The 25,691-nt window shown below is 51.3% G+C and overlaps 1 protein-coding gene across 10 annotated transcripts in view; it reads left to right on the plus strand.

The window, feature by feature from the left end:
* The window catches only part of Whrn (whirlin), an 84,270-nt gene extending 58,717 nt beyond the window's left edge, over positions 1 to 25,553 (plus strand). Inside the window, exons 4-13 of one of the 10 annotated variants that reach the window (XM_034501948.2) lie at positions 4,575 to 4,777; positions 6,023 to 6,059; positions 7,343 to 7,555; positions 8,145 to 8,354; positions 11,156 to 11,188; positions 20,888 to 20,959; positions 21,759 to 22,293; positions 23,880 to 24,061; positions 24,348 to 24,470; positions 24,803 to 25,553. In XM_034501948.2, the coding sequence (XP_034357839.1) occupies positions 4,575 to 4,777; positions 6,023 to 6,059; positions 7,343 to 7,555; positions 8,145 to 8,354; positions 11,156 to 11,188; positions 20,888 to 20,959; positions 21,759 to 22,293; positions 23,880 to 24,061; positions 24,348 to 24,470; positions 24,803 to 24,985 (1,791 nt within the window). In that variant the 3' untranslated portion in view covers positions 24,986 to 25,553. Of the gene's footprint in view, positions 1 to 4,574; positions 4,778 to 6,022; positions 6,060 to 7,342; positions 7,556 to 8,144; positions 8,380 to 11,155; positions 11,189 to 12,151; positions 15,377 to 20,887; positions 20,960 to 21,758; positions 22,294 to 23,879; positions 24,062 to 24,347; positions 24,471 to 24,802 lie in introns of those variants that run through there. The other 9 variants (XM_034501950.2, XM_034501951.2, XM_034501952.2 and 6 more) reach the window with 9 other exon arrangements.
* The last annotated feature ends 138 nt before the right edge of the window (positions 25,554 to 25,691 follow it).

Here is a 25,691-nt window from a genome sequence, read left to right on the forward strand (position 1 = left end):
AGTGTGTTTCACTGAACCTAGCATGTCTTTTTTTTTTCTCCTCCTCCTCTTTTTTTTTTTTTGAATTTCAAGTAAAAAGCTTTATCAGTTGCTTGTCATGTAGAAGACCTATGAGAATATTATTTACACTAATGAACATTTTCACTGTCTGAAAGAAATTCAAGTTATTGCTGGTGACTGTTCTTCCTCTATAGGAACCTGTCCCTACACCGACACACAAGAGACCCCCATGGTAGCTTCTGGTTAACTAAAACCTGGCAGTTCCATAAAGGCAGCTTTTTTGTGTGTAGATAGACTGAGAGGCATTTTTTGTGAGTGGCCTCTCATAGTGTATCTTTTCTTGAAGGAGGGGTCAGTGCTCCATCGAAGGACTGTGCAGGCTGGGGGTACAAGGCCACACAACTCAGTCTTGTCACATTCACTTCTGGGCAGAAGCCAAGATGTCTGGAAGCTGCAACAGCAGTGGGAGCTTCAGGGTGGTCAGTGAGGGGAGGTGGTCAGCTGATGCTGGAAGCAGGAAGGGAGCTGGGTATGGCAGGAGGGACTCTGAGGGTGGAATGACAGGGTTGAGCTGCTGAGCGAGTGATGAGGGCATCCATGTAACAGGAGTTTTCAGAAGGCAGCCACCACACACTGAGCACCAATGCTGCCAGTCTCTCGTGCTCTCTATGTTTATCCTGGAAGTGTCTGCTGAGCACCTCATATGTACTGTCTGAAGTGTGGGAGACAGTGGAGGGCATGCTAACCCACCCATGGCTAGCAACTGATGTTTTCTGAGTTTTCCCAGGAAGTGACTAGGCAACGAGGTGACATGCATAACGTGTACATAGCAGAATCTAAAATTGGCCCCAGACTCTGTGGTCCTCTTCAAAGAACCAGGTTCCCGATGGTCTGTCACCCAGCAGTCCAGGCGACCCACTCATCAGGGTTTGTTTCACATGTAGAACCATGCTCGGGTCTCTTGGAGGCTGCATGGACCTCCCTGCTGCCTCTGAGGGCCGTCTCCTTGGTGTTCATGTGTGGGCCCCACATTGTAGGGTGTGGATCCTGCCTCCTGGTGGCCAAGTTCAAAGGAAAGCAGTATCCCATCAGTGCCTGTGTTCTCACTTTGTCAGAGCACTAGAACACAAACCTGGCACTGGGTGGCCCCGGGTTGATGGAGCAGGTTTTGTTCTGCCTTAAAATGAAGGGCATCCCCATGGTCCGGCTCTCCTTCTCTATTACCAGTGCCAAAATCGGTGGCTATGGAGACCAATAAAATAAGCCACCTTTTCTCATTCATCCTTCTCTATGCTTCTGTCAGGGCCCACAGCAAGCCGAGCAAGAAATATTAGATGGTCCATCGCATTGCCCGTGGGACCAGGGTTGAGAGCTCCCTTGTGTTGGCTCCAGGGCTGGGCTTTGCCGTTGCTGCCACATGCCCTTTTGGTATCTCAGTTTCTCTATGTGTAGGAGACCCCAGGGAAGGCTCTGATGGACACAGTATTTTGGCCCCTTTATTTCTCACCTAGTCTATACACACAACATCTCACTCTGGGCTAGGAAGAAAAGTCACATCTCTGTGAACAGAGCTCCTGGCTTTTCTTTAAGAAGGTGAGATTAATCTCTTCCAACTTCATGACACAAGCTAGAGGCAAGAGGAAGCAATGGAGAGATGGATCTGCCCATCACTGGCTAATCCTCCCCTGCTTCCTGCACTGGGATGAAGGTGATAAAGACTGAGGGAATGGGCTTGGTGCTGCTTACTCATTCATTTCCTGTGTGACTCTGGTGTCTTTGAACTTGTCTCTCCTGTTTGGAAGGAAGCAGATGGAGAGCCTTGTGTCCCTGTCTTGGTGCTCGGTATTTCTATTGGTTCTCACAGTGACCTGGGACTGGCTAGAACACCATACTCATCCCACAGATGAGAACATTGAGACTTAGGGCAAAACTTGAGAGAGTGGTGCAGGCAACTGGACTACTGTGTCGTAGTTGTCTGCCCTCTGGAGAAGGGCTGCAGCGTGGAGACACAATCCCCACCCCATGGAACACACTGAGTGAGACACGCTGGCCTTTCTTGAGAGTGGTTCATCAACTAACAGTCAGAGTGAGCATCAGTGCCCATCCTGACAGCTGCTGAGGCCTGTGAAGCCTTTGGTCTCAGTTACTGTTCTCCTGCTGTGAAGAGACATCATCACCAAGGCAGCTTTTAAAAGAAAACATTTAACTGGGGTCTTGCTTCCAGTTTCAGGGGGCTAATGCATGATCATCATGGCGGGGAGTGTGGCAGCAGGCAGGCAGGCACAGGAGCAGCAATCAAGAACTCACATCTGCTGCATTAGTGCAGACAGAGAGAGACTGGGCCTGGTGTGAGCTTTTAAACCTAAAAGGCCACCTCTAGTGACACATCCTCTTCAACAAAGCCATACCCACTCCTGGGATTCCAACACGTAGATACCCAGGGTGTAGCTGAATCCTGCCCTGTGCTGGACCACTCATATGGTAGAAATGGTAGGCCCTGAATTCAAGCTAGGAGGAAGACTGACATTCAGAACCACAGTAGCCCATCAGCCTGGTCCCTACAGGTGATTTGTAGCCTCTCTTGGACCTGCTAGGTCTAAGCAGTAAGTATTAGGAAGGCCATGGTTATAGGAGTTTCACATGAGCAAGGCACACCACTGAGAGAACTTGTACAGTGGCCATGCATCCATCATTCTAAGTATGTGCCAGGATCTGAAGTTCCCATTTAACAAGTTGACCTATGTTTTATCTGGCTTCCAGTCCAGCCTCCAAGCCTATGAATGGGCTTATTCTTTGCAGGCCATCCCCAGCGGGATCCAGAGCCTGGCTCTCAGAAGCATGTCTGGACACAGCTGCTCTCCCAGATGCAAGTGCCTTTAATTAAACTGCACGCCGAAATAAAGTGTGTGGAAAGCAAGATTAAAAGTTGCAGCTGCAGAGGGACACTTAGGGAAACAAAACATTGGAATATGAGAGGTGCAGCCTTGGCTGTGGCTTCCGAGGCAGAGATTCTAGAACAGTACCATGACACCTGGAGGCGCTGCCCGAGAAGCTCCAGGCAAGTAACCCTGGAGGGAGGTGGATTTTCCCCTCCATGCTCAGAAATGCTAGTGCCTGGAGCAGCCTTCCTGTGCTGAGCTTCAGAGCAGGCCAAGAGAGGAGGGCCAAGGTAGAACTGACAAAAATTCAAACCATCATGAGAAAGCTGCATTTACTGGGTACTTGCTGGTGCCACCCTAAGGCACTATTGGGCCTTGTTCCTCATTCTTCATCAGGAGCTCAGTGGGCTCTCTACGTTCTCAGATGGTAACCAGGGAGACCAGTGGAAAGGAAGAGAGGCTTGTCCTTGTGGGTGGTGCCAGTGTTGGGTGGTATTTCAATATGGACACTGATAGCTAGACATTTGGAGGAAGAAAATCTTTGGCCAGTGCCCGAGTTCACAGCCACCAGGGGAAAGTGGGGCATGGAAGCTGCTGAGAGAGAGGTGGATTGTGGAGCTATGTCTGTCACATGGCATGGGAATAGCAGGGGTAGGACTTGAACCCAGGTCAGATGGTCTCTGAAGCTCTTAACCACATGTTAGTGCACGATGACTGTGGCTGTTTGGATATGAACCCACAGAGATGAAGTGTTGACCTAGGAGCCACCAGATGAGCAGGTGGGGACCTAGGAGAGAGGCCACCAAGGGTGGAGGAAGGGGAAGATTGGATGACATTTACTGGAGAGGTAGCTGGAGAAATACAGGCGGAGTTGGTGGTTGCATCAGAGTCAAGGTCCAGCTGTTGCAGGCAGGGCTAAGGAAGATGGCTTTAGGATAGGCTGGACCAGAAGCCAAGTCAGAAAAGGGTATTAGATCCCTTTAAAGATGGTTGTGAGCTACCATGTGGTTGCCAGGAATCGAACTCAGGACCTCTGAAAGAGCAGTCAGTGCTCTTAACCGCTGAGCCATCTCTCCAGTCCCCTAGTGTGGGTTGTTTGTTTGTTTTACTTCCTTTAGTAAGATAAAGTATCGCTGGCTTTCTATAAGTGGCAAAAGATGTAAGCTAGGGATAGAGATGGCTCTGTAGTTCAGGGGACTTGCTGCTTTTGCAGAGAACTCAGGTTCAGTTCCCACTTGCAATTCTTCTTCTAGGGGATCCCACCCCATCTTCTGGCCTTCGTGGTCACCAGGCACACATGCATGCAGTGTACTCATATATACACACAGAATTAAAAAAACAAAACAAAACAGAGTGTGTGCTAGATAAGAAATCTCACCAGTCTGGAATCAGATGTGGAAATAGCAGTTGTCTGTCTCCCTTCAGGCCTCTCACCCCATCCTGCAGTTAGTTCATCTGGTCCCAGTCTTTGAGCTGGCTTGCTTCTGATGGGGGACTTTGGGGAATGGCACAGGAGACCTACATTCTAAGTGACAAGAGCTGGGCTCAGGGCTGGGATTGGAAGCAAGTTGTCATTCCCTTCTTCTGTGACCCTCAGGCATCCCAGCCTCCCTGAACCTCACTGACCTCATCTCAGTCTGGCGAGAGGAGAGCTGAGATGAGGTCAGCCTATGTGACAGTGCTGGGTCTTGGCAGGTTGGGGACCAGATTCTGGAGGTGAATGGGCGGAGCTTTCTCAGCATCCTGCATGACGAGGCAGTGAAGCTGCTCAAGTCATCCCGGCACCTCATCCTGACAGTGAAGGACGTCGGAAGGCTGCCCCACGCACGTACCACGGTGGACCAGACCAAGTGGATCGCCAGTTCCCGGATTGGGGAAAGCGTCACCAACTCAGCAGGGTCTGGCCTCAGACATGGGGTTCTGGAATCATTGGGTGACTTCTGAGAGCCATTGCTCCTCTCAGCTTCTGCCACAGGCCTCTCAGTGTGGTGTCCTCATCCTGGGAGCCCCGTCACTCACAGGCTCGAGTGTGAGCCCTTTCCCTCCTGGCCCCAGTGTCCTCATGGAAAGTTGAAGTCCATGACTTAGAGCCCTGTATCTGCCATCAGGCAAATCACTTAACTGGGTGCTTAATGCATCCAGGAGCATCTGAATGTGGGCTCTGCTGTCCCCATCCCATGCTGCCAGAGATGGCCCCACGAGGTACTTGAGATGAAGGAATCTCAGAAGCCCAAATCAACCATAGGGCCAGGTGGCTGCATGCCTGCTAGTAATGTAACCTGCATCACCTGTGGTCTCCTTCAGACATCCCCACCTGGTGGCTGGTGACTCCTGGTCAGACAACCCCAACAGTGTCTTATTTCTCTCCTTCATTCCCTTCCTTTCTCCTGCCTAGTGTTCCTAGTTTTTTGTTTTTGTTTTTGTTTTGTTTTGTTTTTTGTTTTTTGTTTTTTTTTTGAAAGGTTAATTTCCAGCATGGTTTTAAATCGGATTTCCCACTTAAAAACTTGGTTTCTAGTATTTCTTAAAATTTCAAACTCTTGCAGCATAAGCCCACATTTTCTCACGAAAATATGAGCTAGAGCTAAGGTATCCCTACAAGTTTCCCCTGGGGGTTTCCAGTCCTCCCCACCGGTGGTCCTAGGGAATGGCTGACCCGGGGTCACCTATCCTTTATTCTCCTCACACCTGTGATCCCCGACTCTTCATTGCTCTCATGCCAACCAGAGAACTCTGGGTCCTATCGGGACAGGAAGCACTCAAGAGGCTACCTTGCATGGTTGGCAGTGCTGAACACGTTGCTAATGGGGAAGGCTCAGAGCCATTTGTAGGTCTCGGGGGTCACATGCCCTTCAGCAGCCCCTAAGCAGTGACCATGGTACATAGATGTGTGGTTTCTCACACTTTTCCTCTACTTTGGAGTGGGAAGAGTTTTTGAGAAGGATCATATATCCTAAGCTGGCTACCTTGAAACTTGCTATGCAGCAGCCCCTGCTTGTCTTGACCTCCAGAGCTTCCCACATGCTGAGATCACAGGCATATGCCACCATGCCAGATAGAAAGCCTGCTCCAACTGATCCTTCCCCATGTGTGCCCCATTCTATGTGCTAACATGTGCTGAGAGGGCTTGTATCTCTCCATAGGTTTCCGGGGGACCGCACAGAAGAGGGGACAATCAAGGTAGGTGTCTTTGTGGGACATGTCTTAGGGTTTTACTGCTGTGAACAGACATCATGACCAAGGCAAGTCTTATAAGGACAACAGTTAGTTGGGGCTGGCTTACAGGTTCAGAGATTCAGTTCATCAAGGCAGGAACATGGCAGCATCCAGGCAGACGTGGGGCTGGAGAAGCTGAGAGTTTCACCTCTTGTCTCAAAGGCAGCTAGCAGAAGACTGACTTTCAGGCAGCTAGGATGAGGGCAATAAAGTCCACGCCCACAGTGACACACCCACTCCAATAAGGCCACACCTCCTAATGGTGCCACTCCCTGGGCTGAGCATATACAAACCATCACAGGACATCATCAGCATCTTCTTCCTCTCCTCTCAGTTCTGGACAGAGTATGTACAGGGGCTTACACATTGTAGGGAGCTTCAGCCAGGCTACCCACCTGTCCAGATGCTTGCTGGCTTCCAGCCACTGTGCTGGCCTCAGAGATGAGTGCAGTGAACAGAAGTCTCTGCCCTCCTGGGAGTCACACCTAATGGAAGACTGACAAATAAAGACAGTGCAAGGATTCAAACAGATATTGGATTAGAAAGCCCACTGGGAACTATCAAGGCAAGGTGGCATCAAGGAGTTTGAGTTGAGTCACTAAACCTGGATGGGACACAGAGCAGAAGTTGAGATGCAAGCCATGCCTAGGCAAGAGCATGTGCCAGAGCTAGTGGAAAAATAGGAGAGGAGGGTGAGTAGGGTTAGGAACAGGGTGATGGGCCAGGCTGACCCGTTCTCACAGGCTTTGGGATCAGGACAGGGGCAGCGAGCACCTTGTAGGCAAACAGAAAGTCTGTGTTTCCAAGATCGTTTTAGATATTCTTGGCAAGATGACAGGGTGGGCCAGGGAATCTGAAGAGAGACTAGGTGGTATCAGCTGGTCAGTGGTGAGGACAACCTGTGTAATATGGCACGAGTTAGGGGTATTGATCTGAATTGTAAGTTAGAAATACATGGACTCTTATCACACCTGCTTACTACGAGAGATATCGAAGCCCAGGGGATCACATAGTGTGTGAACAGATGGGCTCAAGGATACACAAGACCCAAATATGAAAGTGCCACGGAGATGACCACACAGTGCCGTCATCCCAGGGTTGGGTGGAGTGGTTCCTATGTGTGTGGAGATCATCAATGTACCTCTAGAAGACACAGCTTCCCTCTGCAATGCTGCTGCTGGCTCTACCAGGTCCTCTGGCTCCCCAGCAGCCTAGAGTCCTCTGGCCTGTGTTCTTCTGTCTTTCAGCCAGGATTTTACAAGGGCCCAGCTGGCTCCCAAGTGACCCTGAGCAGCCTGGGGAATCAGACACGCGCACTGCTGGATGACCAAGCCCGGCACCTGCTGACGGAGCAGGAACGCGCCACCATGATGTACTACCTGGACCAGTACCGTGGTGGCGCCATCTCTGTGGAGGCCCTTGTCATGGCACTGTTTGAGTTGCTCAACACACATGCCAAGGTGACTTGTTCCTTCTGTCCCTACCCTGTTACCAAGGTCCTCAGCTCCAAACTCACAGACTTCTGGAGTCAGGGACATAAAGTGGTTATTATCATAGAATATTCTTCACAAGCAGGGACCAGGGTGAGAGGTCAACCAGAGAAGCCTGCTAAGGTAAAAGTCTGCTTGTGGGTCAGAAACTGGCAAAAGGAAGAAGTAACTAAATCTAGTGTAATTTAGGGTAAACTCAGGCAGGCAGGCAAGAGGAAGTAAGGTTTGCAGACAAGCATGACTCAGAGGACCACTCTAGGTGGGAGGGGTGGCTAAGGGCTCTGTGGCATGAATATGATAGCATGTTCAGGCTCTTTGTCACCTGTGCATGCTGAGAGGGAAGAGTTGCAGAGAGGAAGGAGACAAGTGATGCCGGGCCTAGTGTTTGAGTAAAGATATTTAGATGCTCCCTCAAGGACACTGGAGAGCCGCAGAAGGTTAGGGAGGGCAGAGCAGGCTCGCATGCAGATCACTTGGGAATAGAGGTACCAGTCCCACCTGCTGGCAGAGTTCTCTACTGAGTATCTTGAGTGTTTGTTTGTCATGCCCTCCCCTGTAGTTCTCACTCCTGTCTGAGGTGAGAGGCATCATCTCACCCCAAGACCTGGACCACTTTGACCACCTGGTGCTGAGGCGTGAGATCGAGTCCATGAAGGCACGGCAGCCCCCAGGCCCCGGTGTTGGAGACACCTATTCCATGGTGTCCTACAGTGACACAGGCTCATCCACAGGCAGCCACGGCACCTCTACAACCGTCAGCTCGGCCAGGGTGAGCCGCCCCTGCCCTATCCTTGGTGAGAAGGTCAGGGCACGGTTAAGATGTTACCTTTCCCTCACAAACCTCAGGTTCCTCATCTGTGAGCGCCTGGTTTTTGTGGAGTACCTAGTGTGTGCTGAACATGGGGACAGTGGACATCTATGAAAGATATGCCTTCTGGGGCTCTCAGTCTGGGGATCCCGGGAAAGGTTTTCTAACAGGAAACAGGAGACATGGCATGTTTTCTGTTTTTTTATTAAGGGATGGTTAGGAGCCAAGAAGATGTATCAGGGGGTAAAGGTGCTTACCACTAACCCAGTTCAGTCCCTGGGACCCATGTGGTAGAATGAGAATTAACTGCAAGTTGTTGTCTGATTGCTGCATACACACATGCATGCTAAGAATGTAATAAAAAGGTAAAGGATGGTTAGACAAAACAAGACCCACATAATTGCGGTTCACAGGGAGTTCGAACAGGGAAAGCGTGGAGTTGAGCTCAGGGTCAGCACTAACAGTGTCAGTCATGGTGGTTTGAACTGTGGTTCTGGGGTTCACCGGAGGCCACCTGTTGTCTGTGGAGCCCAAGCCTGGCTTGGCTTTCTTGCCAACTCAGCAGCCCCCACTACAGCATTCAATCCACACTGGGATGTGCTTCTGTTCCCAGGATTCTCAAGGGCAAGCACCTTGGGTTTTGTTTACTTTGTCTTTCCTTTTCTTTTCTCTCCTTTTTTTTTTTTTTTTTTCCTTTTCCTTTCTTTTGAGATATATGCAGCCCTTGCTGACCTGGAACTTACTATATAGACTGGGCTGGCCTCAAACTCACAGACATCTATCTGCCTCTGCCTCTTGAGTGCTGAGAGTAAAGGCATGTGCCATCACACCTGACATCAAATGCCTTGTTTCTTATCTTAGGGGACAGCCAGGTCTCCTATGGGAAGAAGAGTTGGGTGGGTGGGGTGGAGGCCTACAGGTGGTGTAGTCACCCTTGGAAAGGGAGGGAAGTATCAGTGACTCTGAAGCCAGGACTCAGAAAGTACAGAGACAGTCAGTCTGGACCGCAGGAGGGATGAGCTACGGGTGGCTGTCTGGTGACCCCACAGAAAGCTGTCATTCCTACAAATTCTGGCTTCTCATGTGACTTTCCTTTAACATCAGGACTCTGGGGGCTGGAGGACCTTAACCCCATCTCCTTTATCTTTAAACGTCCTTGTCCCTACCTGAGGTGGCCCCAGAGACTGCCATGTCTCCTCCCAGGGCTCTGGGCACACCAGCAGTCGTTTTTCAAGTCCCCAGAAGTACGGTCCCTTCCAGGGCAAGGCAGAAGCCTCACCGCCATTTTGCTGGGTTTGCTCCAGCCACAGGCCGGAGCACCTCCTGATGAGGTGATTTTAGGCTGTGGGCCCTGGTCTACTTCTCTCCAGTCTGACTCTTGTGACCTTGGCCTTAAAATGTCCGTGTGGAGCTTTAAGAGCCACAGAGCACAGCTCTAAAACCCAGAGTGTTAGATACAGGCTACAGCTCTTGGAAAGTCAGACCCACAGTGAGACTGTCTTCTGGTCTAGGAAGCACAAAATCTGCTCTCCTTGTGCCTCAGTTTCCCCATGCATAAATTGTATCCTGCCAGCTCAGGCTGCAGCAACCTAAGGACACAAAGGACAGAGCAGGGTGCAGGGCAAGAGGAACTGAGAGCCTGTTGTGCCTGGATAGAGCTCTGCAGAAACCAGGGACCCCCAGCTCCAGCCCAGCAATGACCTTCCCATTCCTGAGAAGTCTTTCCTCTAGTTAGCTAAGAACAGCACCAGCAAGGACCTAGTGGACAGGGTGTACCCTGGGGGGGACACAGCAGAGCTCACATCAAAAGTGAGTCTGTATAAGCAGCTTCAGGGCAGATGAGAGAATACTCTGAAGTCCCTTTTACCGTTCCTAAATGGAGGACCCACTCAGACTCTGTGACCAATCAGGGTGCCCAGGAATGTCAGAATAAGAAACACACTCGCCCAGGCAGAGAGGAGCTCCTGGGATGGAGTCTAAGCTAGTCTGACAGGTAGAGAAATCCCCTTACCTCTCCATGCCTCAGCTCAGTTTCCTGCCTTATAGGGGAATTATTTTGCCAAGTCCCCAGTGTGTAGAGAGAGCAGAAAAAGAAAGCCCTCTTAGGCCCCAGTGAGTACTGAAGTCGGTGGAATGTATCCACACCCCTGAGGCAGATGGATATTTCCCTTTTCCTGTTGCCATTCCAGCCTGGGCAGCTACCCTTAGAGATACTCTCCCTGAGCCTGTAAATACTCAAAGGCCCTGGAAAACAGTAGGCTGAGGACTGCTGCCCCTCCCTTTGCCCCTTCCCAGGGACTCCCTGAGCACTATCTGAGTCTAAGTCTTAGGTCTGCAGAAGGTCCCTAAGGACCTTGCCTGCTGGATCAAAGTCTCCAAGCAGATTCCCCCTAAGTCACTGCCTGCTCTCAGCAGGTGTGACCCTGGACAGACTGCTCCCTTCCAGCCTGCTTTTCCATCTGTGAATGGAAATGCTGGCACCAAACCTGCCCCAAGTTGCTGACCTATGGAGACCCCCCAACCCCAAGGATAAAGTTGCCTCCTCAGAGCAGCAAGGCCTTCCAGCTTCCTCTGAGGACCCTGCTGTTCCCCTCAATAGGTGTTTGTGTGGGGGGCAGGGAGGGGGGTGCTATGCTGAGGTGATGCCTCTTGATTTCCTGATATTCATTTCATGTTTTTGTTTTTGTTTTTTTTTTGTTTTGTTTTGTTTTGTTTTGTTTTGTTTTTTTTTTTTTTGCCTTTTGCCCATTCACCCTCCCTAGGAGCGGCTGCTGTGGCTTATAGACCTGATGGAGGTACCGCCCTTCTGCAGGGGGAGGCTGGGAGTCCCTTAGGCAGGGCAGAGGTGGGGGCTGAGCCCTTCCTGTCGCCCCTGACCTCTGCACTTGTTCCGGCTGGGACTGGGTGTTCTTGATGCTCAATCTGTCTCCTGGTCACCACCTTATAAGTGGCCTCAGGCTCTGGAGAATGGCCTCTATTCAAATTCTGGCTTAGTCCCTTCATTTGCTGTGTGTCCTCAAGAGCAGTTCTGCCTCTCTGAGATCAGGTGACATTGCTGTGCTGTGCAGTAGAGAGTACAATCTGCCTTTGCATATGGTGTGGTCTCTGCCTATCTGGAGTGTTCTCCTTCCCACTTCCCATGGCCTGTACCGTTAGCTTGGATGGCAGATCTTACAAGAAGCCTCCCCTGACCCTCTTGAAGGAGTGACTTCCAGCTCTTGGCTCATTGTACTTTCATGAACAGGAGAGGTGTAGTCGGTGACTCCTACTTGGTCACCTCTGGTTTACAGAAGTGACTGTATCTCAGTCCTGCTGGATCCCGGGAGTTTGGCACAGGCTTCAGCCTGTGTGCATACTGGAGCTGTTACTGTTAATAATAGCTATGACTTGTAGAGCAGTCTCCAAGCACTCTCTAAGACCCAGTCCCAGCATTTCTTAAACAAGTCTTCTGTGGCCTTCCCAGTGGCCATAACCACTAAGGCCCTCATGTTACAGAGAAGGACACTGAAGCTCAGAGAGGAGGAATAGCTCACTCCAAGTCACACAGCTTGCTGGCGAGAGACCAGTCAGAACGGGGCAGGGGGGTCCCTAGCCCGCTTGCTTCTGTGTGGTGTTGTGAAGTTGTGAACCCTGTCTTCTGACTCCAGCTCTTCCTGAAGCTGTTTGCTGAGCATTGTCTAGCAGTCAGTCCGTCTGTTGGTCTCTATGCTGTCTGCCTTTCCCCTCCCTCATCTTCCTTCCTTTCTTTTAATTTACAGTGCATGCCATGTGTTGTGTGCAGCCCAGGTACCACAGTGCATCAGGAAATAATAAAGATGCTTTCTTTAGCTGGAATTCAGAGGCCAACAGGAATGATGGAGGACCAAGATGAGTGGCAGGCACAATATGTGATCAGAGCCAAATAAAATGGTAAAAGAAGGCAGGACATTTAGGGCTGGGGAGGATTGGCAAGGCACACTTGATGAGGACAGCAGGAGCAGCATATGCAGAGGTCCTGAGGTTTGAGCATGCCTCCTACATCTACACACTGTCTAGGAGGGAAGTGGAGCCAGAACAGGGCAAGTACAGAAAGCAGTAGGTCATGTGCCAAAGAGTTTAAGTTCCTACAAGATGACGCCCCTGACCTGAAAGAATATAGTCTGGCTTATCTGATTATTGTATCTGTGATTATTGAGAATAAAGAAGGAATGCACAGAGACATTCCCAGGAATTACCAAGGGCTCTGTGGAATAACTGTTGCAGCCAGTTACTAAGAGATACAATGATGAGCTAAACAGGTGCCAGCTCTTCCTGCACCTGAGCAACCCTGGCCTAGTATCTCTTGGTATATATACCCTTAGTACATAGCAGCCTCAGACCCTGCACGCAGACCACCTGGGCTGAGGGGTAAGGCATCCCACCTCCCCACCCAGAAGTATCTCTTACAGGGTGTTCAAACACCACTTTGTCCCTTCGGTGCCATGTGCCTTTGAGGAAGTCCCTTCTCCACTCTTGCCTTAATTTCCACTTCTATAAGACCAAGACAGACCTCCATGACTCCTCAGATTCTAAACATCCATTCTGTTGAGAGGTGGTATCTCATAGGGTTCCATTGCTTCGAAAAGACACCATGTCCACAGCAACTCTTACAAAGGCAAACATAATTGGGTGTGGCTTACTGTTCAGATGTTTTGTCATCATGGCAGGAAGCATGGCAGCACACAGGCAGACGTGGTGCTGGAGAGGGTAGCTGAGAGTTCTACATCTTGATCAATAGGCAGCAGGGAGAGAGAGTGACGCTGGGCCTGGCTTGAGCATTTGAAGCCTCAACAGCCACCCCAGTGACACACTTCCCCCAGCAAAGCCACACCTACTCCAACAAAGGCACATCTAACTGTGCCACTCCCTATTAGACCATGGGCCATTTTTATTCAAACCACCACAGATGCTAAAAAGTATTCAGGAGGGCATGTCGTAGGGTGGTGGCAGTGCCCCACAGCTCTGCATCGGAACAAGGATTATAACAGAGAGAAAGAGGTGGAAAAGAAATGTACCTCAACCAGGCACCAGGGACTAAAGTGCAGCTTCTACTGTGGTAATGCAAAGTAACTGAACAGCCCCATGCATCGCTGGAAGAAAGCCAGACCTATTCATTCCTTTCCCCCATAGAACTGAAACACACCTACCTCCTCAGAAACACCAGTCTTGCTGTTCTGACCCCCTCCTTAAGCATACTCCCTCAGGAGCAGGGAGTGTAGTTAGAGACAGGCAGGAACTGTATGCTACTGCTACCAGCAGAATTGCAGGGCTACCTAAAACCACCCATAGGATTGTCTTCCAAGACTTGCCTCTGTGTTTGAGGGAAATGCACCTTGTCCTGGCGCCTGGCTGCCGGTGACCGAGAGGTCCTGACATCCCAGACAGAGCCAGTTTCCACTAAACCCAGATTCCCTGGGTCACATGACACAGTGATCCATCCCAGGTTACACATGGCCCACTGTGAGCAGTGTCTGCTCAGAGCAGAAGCTATCAATCAAGGAAAGCCGCCATTTCACCCCACCCACGGCACATAGCGTCCCCTTTCAGTTTGTCCACCACTCAACTGGAGCTTTTTTTTTTTTTTTTTTCTGCCTCTGACCAACATCAAGTTTCCTGTAGAAACTGCTGTCCTACAGAGTGGGCTATAAAAGGAATCCCTGCCAACATTTCTGACCTTTAGTGTGAACAGGGCTGATGCTCCATTGCCCAGCTATGAATTCTACCAACTGGGTTTGGCTTTCCAGGCTCACAGTGGGTCATCTTGACCAGGTGGATAAGCTTTCCTGATCCTCACTTCCCAACTCTGTGCATTGGATTGGAAATGCCTGGTATTTGTGGGTTGCCCAGGGAAACTGGGTGGTCATGTGTGGTCGAGCCTGTAAGCTGACTGTATTACTACTCTAAGGTTGGACAGAAAAGGCTCAGAGGTCAAGGCTGCTTTTGTTTGTTAATAACAACTGACAAAATCGGATTATGCCCCAGATTTCTCTGCCTGGATTGAAACACCTCTTGTGTGTTTGGAGTGGGGCCCTGTGGCTGCCAAGGGTGTTAGGATGGTATCCCACCTTGAAAGCCACTCTGTCCTCTTCCTTCTCACAGGGGAGCAAAAGAAGGGCTTCCAGCATTGCTGTGACAGTTTCTTCCGTGGCTTGAGCCACCCTTCCTATTGCATCAGTGAAAGAGAGAGACTCAAATCACTCAGGATTGAGTGATACCTGTTCCTCATTCAGAGACAGGGGACATGGAAGCAGGGCTTGTTCTCTCTGAGTCAGGAATGGCCTGCTGGGTTTAAAGACTCCTTCAGGAGGAAGGCCCTATTCATTCACACATTAGTTTAGCCTGCCCTTGCTGTGCAGTGTTTGTTGAGTAAGCTCTCCCACCTGGAGCTCACAAGCCCAATGGAGGAACATGATGTTGATTTAAAAAAAAAAAAAAGACCCACAGTAAGGCTTGAGACTACCTCAGTATTGCTAGCATGTGCCAGGCCCTGGGTTCTCTCTGTAACACCCTATGCAGACAGACAGTCTACTAATTCAGCGCCTGAGGTTATGAGGGGATGGATCTAGGCTTGATGACCCAGGCATCGCAGAGAGATGGCCAAATTAAGAGGCGGAGTTTGGCATCAGGTCAAACACTAAATGAGGCAGGACAGTTCAGGAGCTTTGACTTCAGCTGAAGGACACATGAAGAGTGTTGGGGATAAAAGGATATGGGGCAAGAGGCACCTGCGCGTGCGGAGGGCCAGAGAAGTGGGCACTGTGTAAGTCACAGTGAGCTGACACACCGTGCCAAGTTAGCATGTTCTTCTGTGCTGTGACAAACTACCTGGCGTACCTTAAGAAGAAGACACTTATTTTGGTTCGTGGGTCTAGTGGGTTCATCCCACTGTTGTTCAACCCCATGCCCGTGGGCAGATCATCGTAGTGGCCAGGCCATGTTAAGAGGAAACTGTTTGCCTTGGGGCGGGGGGGGGGGGGGGGGGGGCGGGGATCAGGAAGCGGAGAGAAGGGAATACAGGACAAAGCTGGGACAAGATACAGCTCCAAGGACACACCCCCAGTGACATAACTCCCTCCAACTAGACCTCACTTCTCTTCACTATGTCAGTTATGCCATATTATTTTGAATACATCAAGAAGAAGTGAATCCACCGAGCAGAGTCCTCATGAGGCTGTGAGAGACATTTCATATTCAAACTTGCAACAGTGACCCATGTGAGGAAGCTGCCTATTTTACCTTAATTCCAGGATGATGTTCCCCCCCCCCCCCCGAATCACCCCATCTTAATGGGTCCCTTTTTTTCCATTGGTATTCTGTTGTGTCCAAGGATTTACAGAATACCTGTCTGCCTGTGGGAGGACTTGGGGCACTAGGGGCTGTCTCCAACAGCCAGCAGCCAAGCTGAGCTCAGCTCCTCTGAATGTAACTGAGCTCTGAGGTCCCAAGAAAGTGCTTTGTAGTTGACAATGGGGAAACTGGGCAGTGCGTTTGACTGTCTGAGCCCTGGGCCCTTTTGGAGGCTGGTGGAGCCTTGGCTCCCTTCTCAGGATAGCAGCTTTGGTTGTTTAGGAATTTCATACAGAGGCTGACAAAACATTGTTCGGTGACTGCAGCTGAAACTCAAACCTTGGGAGCACAATGGGGACAGGGTTGCTTGCTTTCTCTGGGTAAGAAAGTGGAGCCCTGGGTCTACTTCCCATGTGACAGGAAAGATCTGGGACTTCCCTGGGTGACAGTAGCTGGTCTGAGAGGTTTGGCTGCCTTCACTCATGGTAGAAGGAGGCTCTAAGCCAGACTCTCTGTCCCAGTGTTCCCTCTCCAGAGCCCCAATTCCCCTTATCCTAAGGGCTCCTCCTGACCTAGCCATTGTAAGTCATGCTTTCTTTCCACTCTGTGACATCCTTTTCCCAGGACAGGGGAGGGAAACTGGGGGACAGGTGTCCGCTCAGCAGAAGGAAGCCTGGTCTGGCCAGCAGCATTCCTGCTGGGCTTTAATATGACTCTACCACTGTGTCCTGCCCTGAGAGGTGACTGTGCCCTTCCTTTGCTCTCCCAGTCTGGGGCAATGGAATGGGGGAGTCATGAATAGTCAAAATAGGTGCCAGTTGCCAGCTTTGATGGAAGGAATCAACTGCCCCAAGCAATGCCAGGTCTTCTGTCTCCCCACTTACCCCACCATTCTCTAAGTCTCCTGAGGTGGTCATGCTACAGTCTTGCTTTTCTTCTCTCTGATTTTCTCTTTGCTGAGCTGTCTGCCTTCCCACCATCTCTATCTCTTTCTTAGACCCTCTCCCCATCTTAATGCATACTTCTCCCTGTGAAGTCTCTTCTCTTCCCCTTTCCCCTTCTGTCACGTAGAAATCTAATGCCAACACACACACACACACACACACACACACACCAGTGGCCTTCTGGAAGCTTTTGTAATTCAGTGCCTCGGTTTCCCCCATATACAGACAGAATGGGAAATGGGCAATCCAGCTTCAAACCTTAGGTGCATTTTGTGATGGGGAGGGGGAGGGAGTGGCCTGACTTGGGAGTAACAAAGCTGAGAGAACAAAGCTGAAAATAGCACCTTTATGTAAGCAAGGAGCAGGAGGCAGAACGGGACTGGTGTGGGGAGGGCAGCGTGGTGTGGGGAGGAGCCTTATTTTGCTGAGGTGGCTCCAGGCACCTGAGCTGCACCTGCCCTTAGATAACCAGATATTTATTACCTGCCTCAGTACCTGAGTGGGAGTCAATGCAAAGAATGTTCCCTTTTCCCCCTCCCCTCATCCATTACCCCAAGCCATATGCATGAGCATCTGGCCCTGTTGGGCCAACTCGAATATAAGAGAGGGATGGCTCTGTACCTCCACAGCTATGAGAAGGGTGGGGTAGGGGACAAGGATAGGGTCTTAAGGACCTCTTGTCTTGAATGGGAAGCTCACAACCTTGAAGGGTGACCTTGGACAAGTGACCTACCCTCTCTGAGCCTCAGGCGAGGCTGTAGGACAGAATGGGGCCCATCCTGTGTATTAGCCCTTGCTGGGTTTAGGGAAAGCAGCAAGCAGCTGGGGCTGGGATGCAGTACCCAGGATGTGCATGTTACACACTGTGGCCTCAGACCTCAAAGCCTGCTCTGAGAGTTCTGTCAGCACCGCCCTAGTTCTTGGCTGGGCTGTCTGCGGCTATTTCAGATGTACAAAGAACATGACTTGGAGACTTGGGGCTCTAGAGTGTCTGGATCTGGCAGATGGAGCCTGCACTGTGCTCTGACCAGCTGCTTCCTATACACTCCACTTCTGTCCTCTCTCCCACCTGAAACACCAGGGCTCTGTCCAATTCCAGGGTGCTATGACACAGACCTGGCTTAGTTGCCCAAGTTACTATAGAATGGCTGTCTTGGTTTGGGTCACTCTTACTGTGATGAAACACCCTGACCAAAAGCAAGTTGGGAAGGAAAGGCTTTATTTTATTTGACTTGTGCTTCCACATCCATAGCCCATCACCGATAGGAACTCAAACAGGGCAAAATATGAAGGCAGAAACAGATACAGAAGCCAGGGGGCGGGGGAGTCTGCAGGGGGAGTGGTGCTGCTTACTAGCTTACTCACATGGCTTGCTCAACCTCCTTATAGAACCCAAGCCCACCAGCCCAAGTCTGTCTCTCCCCACAATGGGCTGACACTGGCCCCCATCAATCCCTAACTGAGAAAATGAAGTGCTCTACAGTCTTACCTACAGTCCCGTCTTCTGGAGGCATTTTCTCAATTGAGGTTCCTGCCTATCAGCTGATGCTAACCTGCGTCAAGTTGACATAAAATTAGCCAGAACAATGGCCATGCAACCTTGGGCCTGTCACACTTCTCTAAGATCTATAGTGACAGATGATGATGGGGACATGGAAAAGTGCATACACTCTAAGGTGTGGAGAAGAGCCAGGCACCTAGTTCTTATCTGGTGTTTCATGATCCTCAAACCCTTCTCCTCTCCTCTAAATCATGGTCAGTGTTTGCTGAATGATACTTCAGGTTCCCAATGCCCCACACAGGACAGGTTCACCTAATTGCTGTCGTTTGAGCCTCACCCTCCGCATCTCCTGCAGCAGGTAACACTGGCCATGCATGCTTACAGCAGAAGCTTCTTTTGTCCTTGGAGTAGACTCTATAGAGATTCTGCATTTCCTGCTGAGGCCAGTGCTTGACAGGAACCCTAAAAAAGACCTGCATGGACAAACTGGCCTTACCACTCACCTCAGTTAGGAGGGGGTCTCTGATGCCCACCCATCTTGGATATTTCTAGGGAGTGCTGATGACAGTTGGCAAGGGATTATGGGAAAACTCCATAATCTTTTCCTCTGAGAAACTTATCACTCAGGGGCCAAGGTGCACTTTGCAGTCTCTTCACTGTGGGCGCAGTCTGTAAGACTTCCTAGGCTTCCAAAGTACAGTGCCAGGGCCTGTGGGAAGAGCCACCCAGGGTTACTAGATCATCAGTGTGACATGGTGGGCTACCCATTTTACAGAGCGGTTCTATGACTTGCCTATTGTCACACTGCCATAAGAGGCAGAGCTCAAGCGCTTGTGCAAAGACCCCGAGGCAGATAGGATGTCATCATGCTGGAGAAGTAGCAAGGACGTGAGCTCAAGGAGCTCAGGCGTGGCCCAAGAAGAGGAGGACCCAGAGTCCTGCATGTGGCTTCATCACTAGCTTTTGCAAACAGGTCCTCTGTTTCCCAAGCTTCAGAGAAAGGAATTCATACACAGGAAGCTGTTTCCCTCTTGTTCCAGCTATTGTTACTGGCCCCTACAAAGAACTTAGCACCTCCCTTCTCAACACCCAGCTTGCTCAGCCCCTGCCTCCAGCAGCGAAAGCAAGCAATCCCTTCACTCATGGAAACTCAGTCATTTACCCTGTAGATGTTGGCCCAGCAGCCACAGAACTGAACACTGAAGGCACGGTAGTCCCGGTCCCATCTGAGTTTCTCTTCAGTAGAAATAAGAGATAATAAATCCACATTGTGACCTGTGTACAGAAAGGTGGAATGGGGTCAGGATAGACAGCTGATGGTATGTCTGGTGCCCACGTAGACAGCTGGTCTGGGAGACCTCAGGCATCGAGAACTAAAGGAGAGATGGAAGTGAATCATGAATCGTACGGGTGCAGGCCAGCTAGTACAAAGGCCCTGGGGCAGCAGGTATGAGAACAAGAAAGGGCCAGCAATCATGTGAGTTTGGGCTCTGCTTGCAGTAGGGATGGACATTACTCGATTTCTTTTCCAAGACTGGGTGCTGGGTAGGGAGGAGTGAGGAGCAAGGGAATGGGTGGGCTGCTCAGATGGACCCACCCATGCAGGAAGTAACCTGGAAGCCAGCAGAGCAGGTCTACAGTGGAACCACAGCAAAGGCTAGTGAGAAGGACTGGCCCCGGTGCCTACAGTGCTTGCATTTGGCAGGAGGGGACGTCATGAGCAACATGAATTTTCTTTGTGGAAAGCAAACTTGACCTCATCCACTGCCCTCAGGCTCAAGTCCAAGCATGACCAAGAGCTGACAGAAAATCCTCAAGCATTCTCTTTGTTCTTCCCTGATTATGCACACACAATTCCCAGTGTCTGAAACATGGCTCCTTGCTCACAGTCAGACCCAGCATCCAGCCCTGCCCCATCTAGGGCATCTGCTTGCTGCCCTCTCCCCAGTGTATTATATGCTGTTAGCCATGTGATGCCCCCTGAGGTCTATATAATCTCTATGTGTGTCTCTCCCTCCCCCCACCCACACTGCTGCTCTCTCTAACACAATATGAAGGGAGGAAGATGGGGACAGTTTTAAAGATGGGATCCACTTGCACATTAAGCTAACCCCTTTGGGGTTGAAAACACTTATCAGGAGCAGCACCTTATACCCCATTTGTTCTGCATGCCCCGCCCCCAGCATTCTGTCTGCCACTAGATTTGAGAGTGCTGCCATCTATTGAGAACAACACTTAAAGCTCAGGCCTAAGATGTCCCCAGCATCCCCAGGTAGCTCAATGAAGGCCTGAAAACAGGAAGTCCCAAAGGAAAACCGACTTCCTGGCTCAGAGTGTAGCTCAGTTGACAGGATTTTGTTGTTGTATGTAAAGTTTGTTCAATTCCCAGTATCATATACACTGAATGTATTGGCACATGCTTCCAATCCCAGCACTCTGGAAGGTAGACAAAAGGAGAATCAATTCAAGGTCATCCTAGGCTACGTAGCAAGTTTAAAGGGAGGGCAGCATAAACTACATGTGATCCTGCCTCAATAAAATAAATTACTTCAAAGTGACTAACAGAAAAAGCCACTGTATCACTTTGAATGGGTAAGGTGAATATCCATAGAGTGGGGGTGTGTCAGGATTGCTTCGGCCATTGCAAGGTGTCTTAAGGCTGTAGATTCCCAGTCCCGGAAAACACATGAGCTCTCCTCTCAGCTCTTGCCTGCTCAGCTTGTTGCTTGTCCACCCATTTCTAGAATACATTAGACCTGGAAGGAACCGGCGAGCCTACCCAAGGCAGCACCAACGCACTCCCAGATGTGTCTGTGGTAAGGCTCTGCTTTGCTGCACTCCCTTCTTTGCTCATGGACCCCTGGGCTCTTCTTGCAGATAGCCACAAAGAGGGGACACTGGGTGGGTGGGAGGAAAGAGTCTCTGCCAAGAGCCCACCAACCCGGTCTGGGTTCTCGTCCCACTGCTCTGTTGCCTGTGTGGCCTTTGGCAAGCTTCTTAGCCCCTCTGTGTCTGTGTTTTCCCATCTGTAACATGAAAATTCTGCAACTTGCTCATAGTTGGGGCCCAGAATAAGTCGAGTGGTTTGGTCAAAGCATTGAAACAGTCCCTGTATGACTGTCAGAGCTTTCCAAGTGCGGGCACTGGCCTAAGGGGCTCCCCGGGAGCTGGTGGCCGTGGTCTACTTCTGCTGTTAAGGCACGCTGAACCTCAGGTATCCTGGTGATACATCATGCACTCTGCTGTTCTCCTCCCTGCTTAAACTGCTACGCTCAGAGGTGCACCTTGCCCGGTCCATGGCCACCCTGCCACCCTGCCTCCTCCTGTCCCAGCCTGTGGCTAATTAAGTCTCGTCACTTGTGATGAGCCCCTGCTGATGCCAAGAACTTCAATTCCCAAAGGAATCCAGTGGGTCCCCAGAGACGCCTGCTGAGATCCTGGCGCTCCTCAGCTGATGAGATGGGAACAGTTTTCCACTGAGCGTTGCATTATTCAAAGCAGTGTGGCCAGGAGCTGAGGAGCAGGGACCCAGTCCTTGCTGGTTCCAGCACCACTCTCTGTCTCTCTCCAGCCACCATGGGCTCTGACTTCTACTCCTGTTGGGTCTTTTGGCAGGACGATGTCAAATCCCCCTCAGAAGATTTGCCTGGCATTAAGCCACCGCCTCCCCCACCACCTCTGGCTCAAGGTCGTGACCGCCTGCTTGGCCAGCCACGGAAGCCAGGGAGGGAGGACCCCGCACCTCTGTCTTCTGCTGCCCACTCAGGCATTGTCTTCTCAACACCACGGAATTGCAGCCCGCCACCGGGCACTGCACCCACTCCAGGACCTTCCTCAGCACAGACCTCTCCCTCCTCCCCCATCTACGCCTCTATCTCCCATGCCAACCCCAGCTCCAGAAAGCCGCTGGACACCCACCTGGCCCTGGTTAACCAGCACCCCATCGGCCCCTTCCCTCGGGTTCAGTCCCCACCACACCTGAAGAGCCCTCCTGCAGAGACTCCAGGAGCTGGGGCCTGCCTTCCACCACCATCACCCTCTGAACACCCTGACACCGTGGGTGCAAACCAGCACTTTGTCCTGGTGGAGGTGCATCGTCCGGATAGTGAGCCTGATGTGAACGAAGTGCGGGCTCTTCCCCAGACTCGGAGTGAGTATGGTTGCTCAGCTCTGGGACACAGGGAGGGGTCTCCAGTCTGGGTGCTGCAGAATGGCCTGCTAGCCTACATGAGGTCTAGCTCAAGGTCAGAATGAAGATAGCTTGTAGCCAAGACTTGAGTTTGAATCTCACAGCTGCCCCTGACTAGTCATTTGTTGCCTAAATGAGTTGTACCTTCCCTGGTAATGTGGAGTAGACAGAGGCAGTACTACCAGGTCAGTCACTGAGTGAGGGTTTGTGTGGGGATGGAGTTAGAGGCCTCCTGCCCCCTGTACTCTGTGGCCATCATCTCTGAGCCTCCTCTGGAAGATTGTGCCTGGAGGTGGTCATTGTTGCCCTTGACTGGCAGAGAGCAGGTGCTGGATTCCAGAGATGTGGCAGTCCTAGTCTCTGGGCCTCTGAATGGTGTGTAGAATTCAAAGTGCAACAAAGCCCCAGGCTGGGGTCCAGTTTTCTAAGAGATGCCTTCTGAAGATGTGGAGGAAGTGCTGGCTGTCCCCCAAGTTAGCTAGGTTCTGCTGCCATCTTGTGGCTAAAGTGATGTATACCTGGTGTTAGGTAGCCCAAGAAAGCCTAGGTAGCCTAAGTAGCCTAGGAAAGGGTAAGCAGGGACTTGAGGCCAAACTCACAGATGCTGAACACTGTGTCTGTGCCCCAAGGGAAAACTGGCATATGTGAGAAGATCAAGCAGACCTCTGTAGACAGAGGTCTACATTCCAGGCAGGGAATGCTGGGAGCCAGTAATGACTAGACACTTTGCTTGTACTTAACTCATGGAGTCCTGCCATCAGCGCTGGGCCAGCATTCTGTTACTCTGTATTTCCCAAGTAAAGCTTGAGATGCAGTAGGCAGTGCTAGAGCCAAGCCATGAGTGCAGACCCCCCCCCCCCCCCACTGTTCCTCCCTGCACAGTAGTCTCTGTGAAGACCCTGAGTCTGCATCACTCTCCAGGATTAGAACAATGGCAGGCAGTTCTGGGAGGATATATTGCTCACCCAGGCTTCACAGCATTGCTGCCCAACACACCAGGGTCCACAGTGCACGTTCTTAAGCAAGAGCCTCCAGCTCAGGGTCCAGTGGCCACACGCAAAATGAAGCAGCTTTGCTGGCTAGGAAACAGGATATGTGTGTCCACCACTCAGCTCACATCAGGGGCATCACGAAAAGGGTGGAGACCTTTCATGGTTTTCTTGTGAAGTTATGACCTTTTAAAGGAAGTCTCCTAACTCAAATATCTTTCATTAAAATGTGACATTATGTGGGTTTAAACGACAAAAGCAGCAGCCCATTCCTGTGAGCTGAGCCAGCCCATTAACCTCTATTTTCATACTTATGCCAGTGCCTGGGAGTCAGGGCAGAAGCCCTGGAAGTACTAACCATTGGGCCAAGCCCTGTTGGCAGGTCAGGTAGCAAGAGATGGGGGAGGTTGCAGGGAATATCCCCTGCCCTCCAGCCCCTGTATCCCTTCATCCTTCCCTCCATCTTTGCATCAATTGTCACAGCCATCCAGCCCCCAGCTCCATCACCTCCCCCAGGTTGCTCTCCATGACAGCTGTTGTCCCCTTGTGTGTCCCCAGCAGCCTCCACACTCTCTCAGCTCTCAGACAGTGGGCAGACTCTAAGTGAGGACAGTGGTGTGGATGCCGGGGAAACAGAGGCCAGCACCTCAGGCCGAGGCAGACAGACAGCATCCACTAAGAACAAGAATGGCAAGGAGCTGCCCCGGACAGAGAGGACCGCAGAGGGTGCCAACAAACCTGTGAGTCGGGAGTGCACACAGGGCCCTGGTGGAGGATGGAAGGGCCTGGGGATCAGGAGACACTTGGCATGTGACCCTTAGGATGCACTGCTGAACGGGCTCATCCAAAGGGTCACCGTGCTAGGAATCGTGGAGTCTCACTTTGCCCTGATCCTGCCTGGCAAGGACTGGCAGCTGCTCTCTACTCTAGTGTACCATGGTAGCTCAGGCAGTCTGAGGTGTCACATTTGAGGCTTCAGCTGCCCTCTACTGAGAAGCATCAAGGCCACCCTTCTCCCACCTGCAGCCTGGCCTGCTGGAGCCAACGTCCACCCTGGTCCGTGTGAGGAAAAGCGCAGCCACACTGGGCATCGCCATTGAGGGTGGTGCCAACACACGCCAGCCTCTGCCCAGGATCGTCACAATTCAGGTATGTCCCCCTGCACACATCCCCCTGTGTTAAAGAGCTCTTCCTCTGCACCCTTAAGGTTTGCCTTCTCCAAGGTGACAGAACCTGGAGACAGACACAGGGACCCTCTTGAATGGCAAGCTCCTTGATGTGTTGGGCTGCCTGGGCAGGCTAAGACGAACGGTTTCCGCCTCCATTCCATCCTAGCCTGGAACCTGGAAAGCTGCTGCTTTTTACTCTGCACAGCCCCAACTTTGCCAGGACTGTGGCCTCAGGATTGGCAGCTTCTAGCTGCTTAGCAGGCAGTGGAAACCAGGTATCCACATGACCCATGCTTCTGTCTCCCTATGCAGCGAGGAGGTTCTGCCCATAACTGTGGGCAGCTCAAGGTGGGCCACGTGATTCTGGAAGTGAATGGGCAGACACTTCGGGGTAAGGAGCACAGAGAGGCCGCCCGAATCATCGCTGAGGCCTTCAAGACCAAGGAGAGAGACTACATCGACTTTCTGGTCACTGAGTTCAACGTGATGCTCTAGGGGTGGGAGCCACGGTCAGGGCTATCAGCCAGGGTCACAGGCAGACTCCTCACCCCACCCTGACACAGACACCCTGCCTGGTCCCCTGGCCCACACTAGGGAAAAAAGAGAACCAGACAAGGCAAGCAGAAAGTCAGGTCAAAACCTGTGTGCCAGAAACATAGTAAGAGCTCAATAAAACTACATTAGGTGAAGGGAAGGAAGGCAGAGCACATTTCTCGAGGCTGGAGAGGGGTGCTGCCACCCCAGATGCCTAGGTCTTTGGCTGTGAGGACACAGGAGAGTTCACAGACTGCTTCCTGCCAGGGGACCTTGAGTGCCACAAATGAGCCGCCAGCACGCCTATTCACACCAGTCGCGCCCCCTTCCTCCTGGCTCCGTGCCCCTATGGTATTTATTTATTTATTTATTTATTTCCCTTCCTGTGCTTCAGGGGACCCCCAGGCCCCAGCTTCCCTTTGCACCCCCAGCCTATCCCAGAGGCCTTGCAGGCAACCAGCAATGTCAGTGTATTTATATACAGAGCTTACGACTTTAATTTTTCAATAAAGAAATCTGAACAAGGTTAGGGGCTGGTGTTCTATGGTGTTGCCTGTAGGCTGGGGTTTGGATTGCTCTGCGTGGGGAGATGTAAGGGGCGGACAGGTGGGGCACCCAGAGCATCATACATTATCAACTGAGTCCTGAATGCCAGCTGTTCAGTTGG

Source organism: Arvicanthis niloticus, chromosome 5 (assembly GCF_011762505.2).
Source record: "Arvicanthis niloticus isolate mArvNil1 chromosome 5, mArvNil1.pat.X, whole genome shotgun sequence".
Classification (NCBI taxonomy): Eukaryota; Metazoa; Chordata; class Mammalia; order Rodentia; family Muridae; genus Arvicanthis; species Arvicanthis niloticus.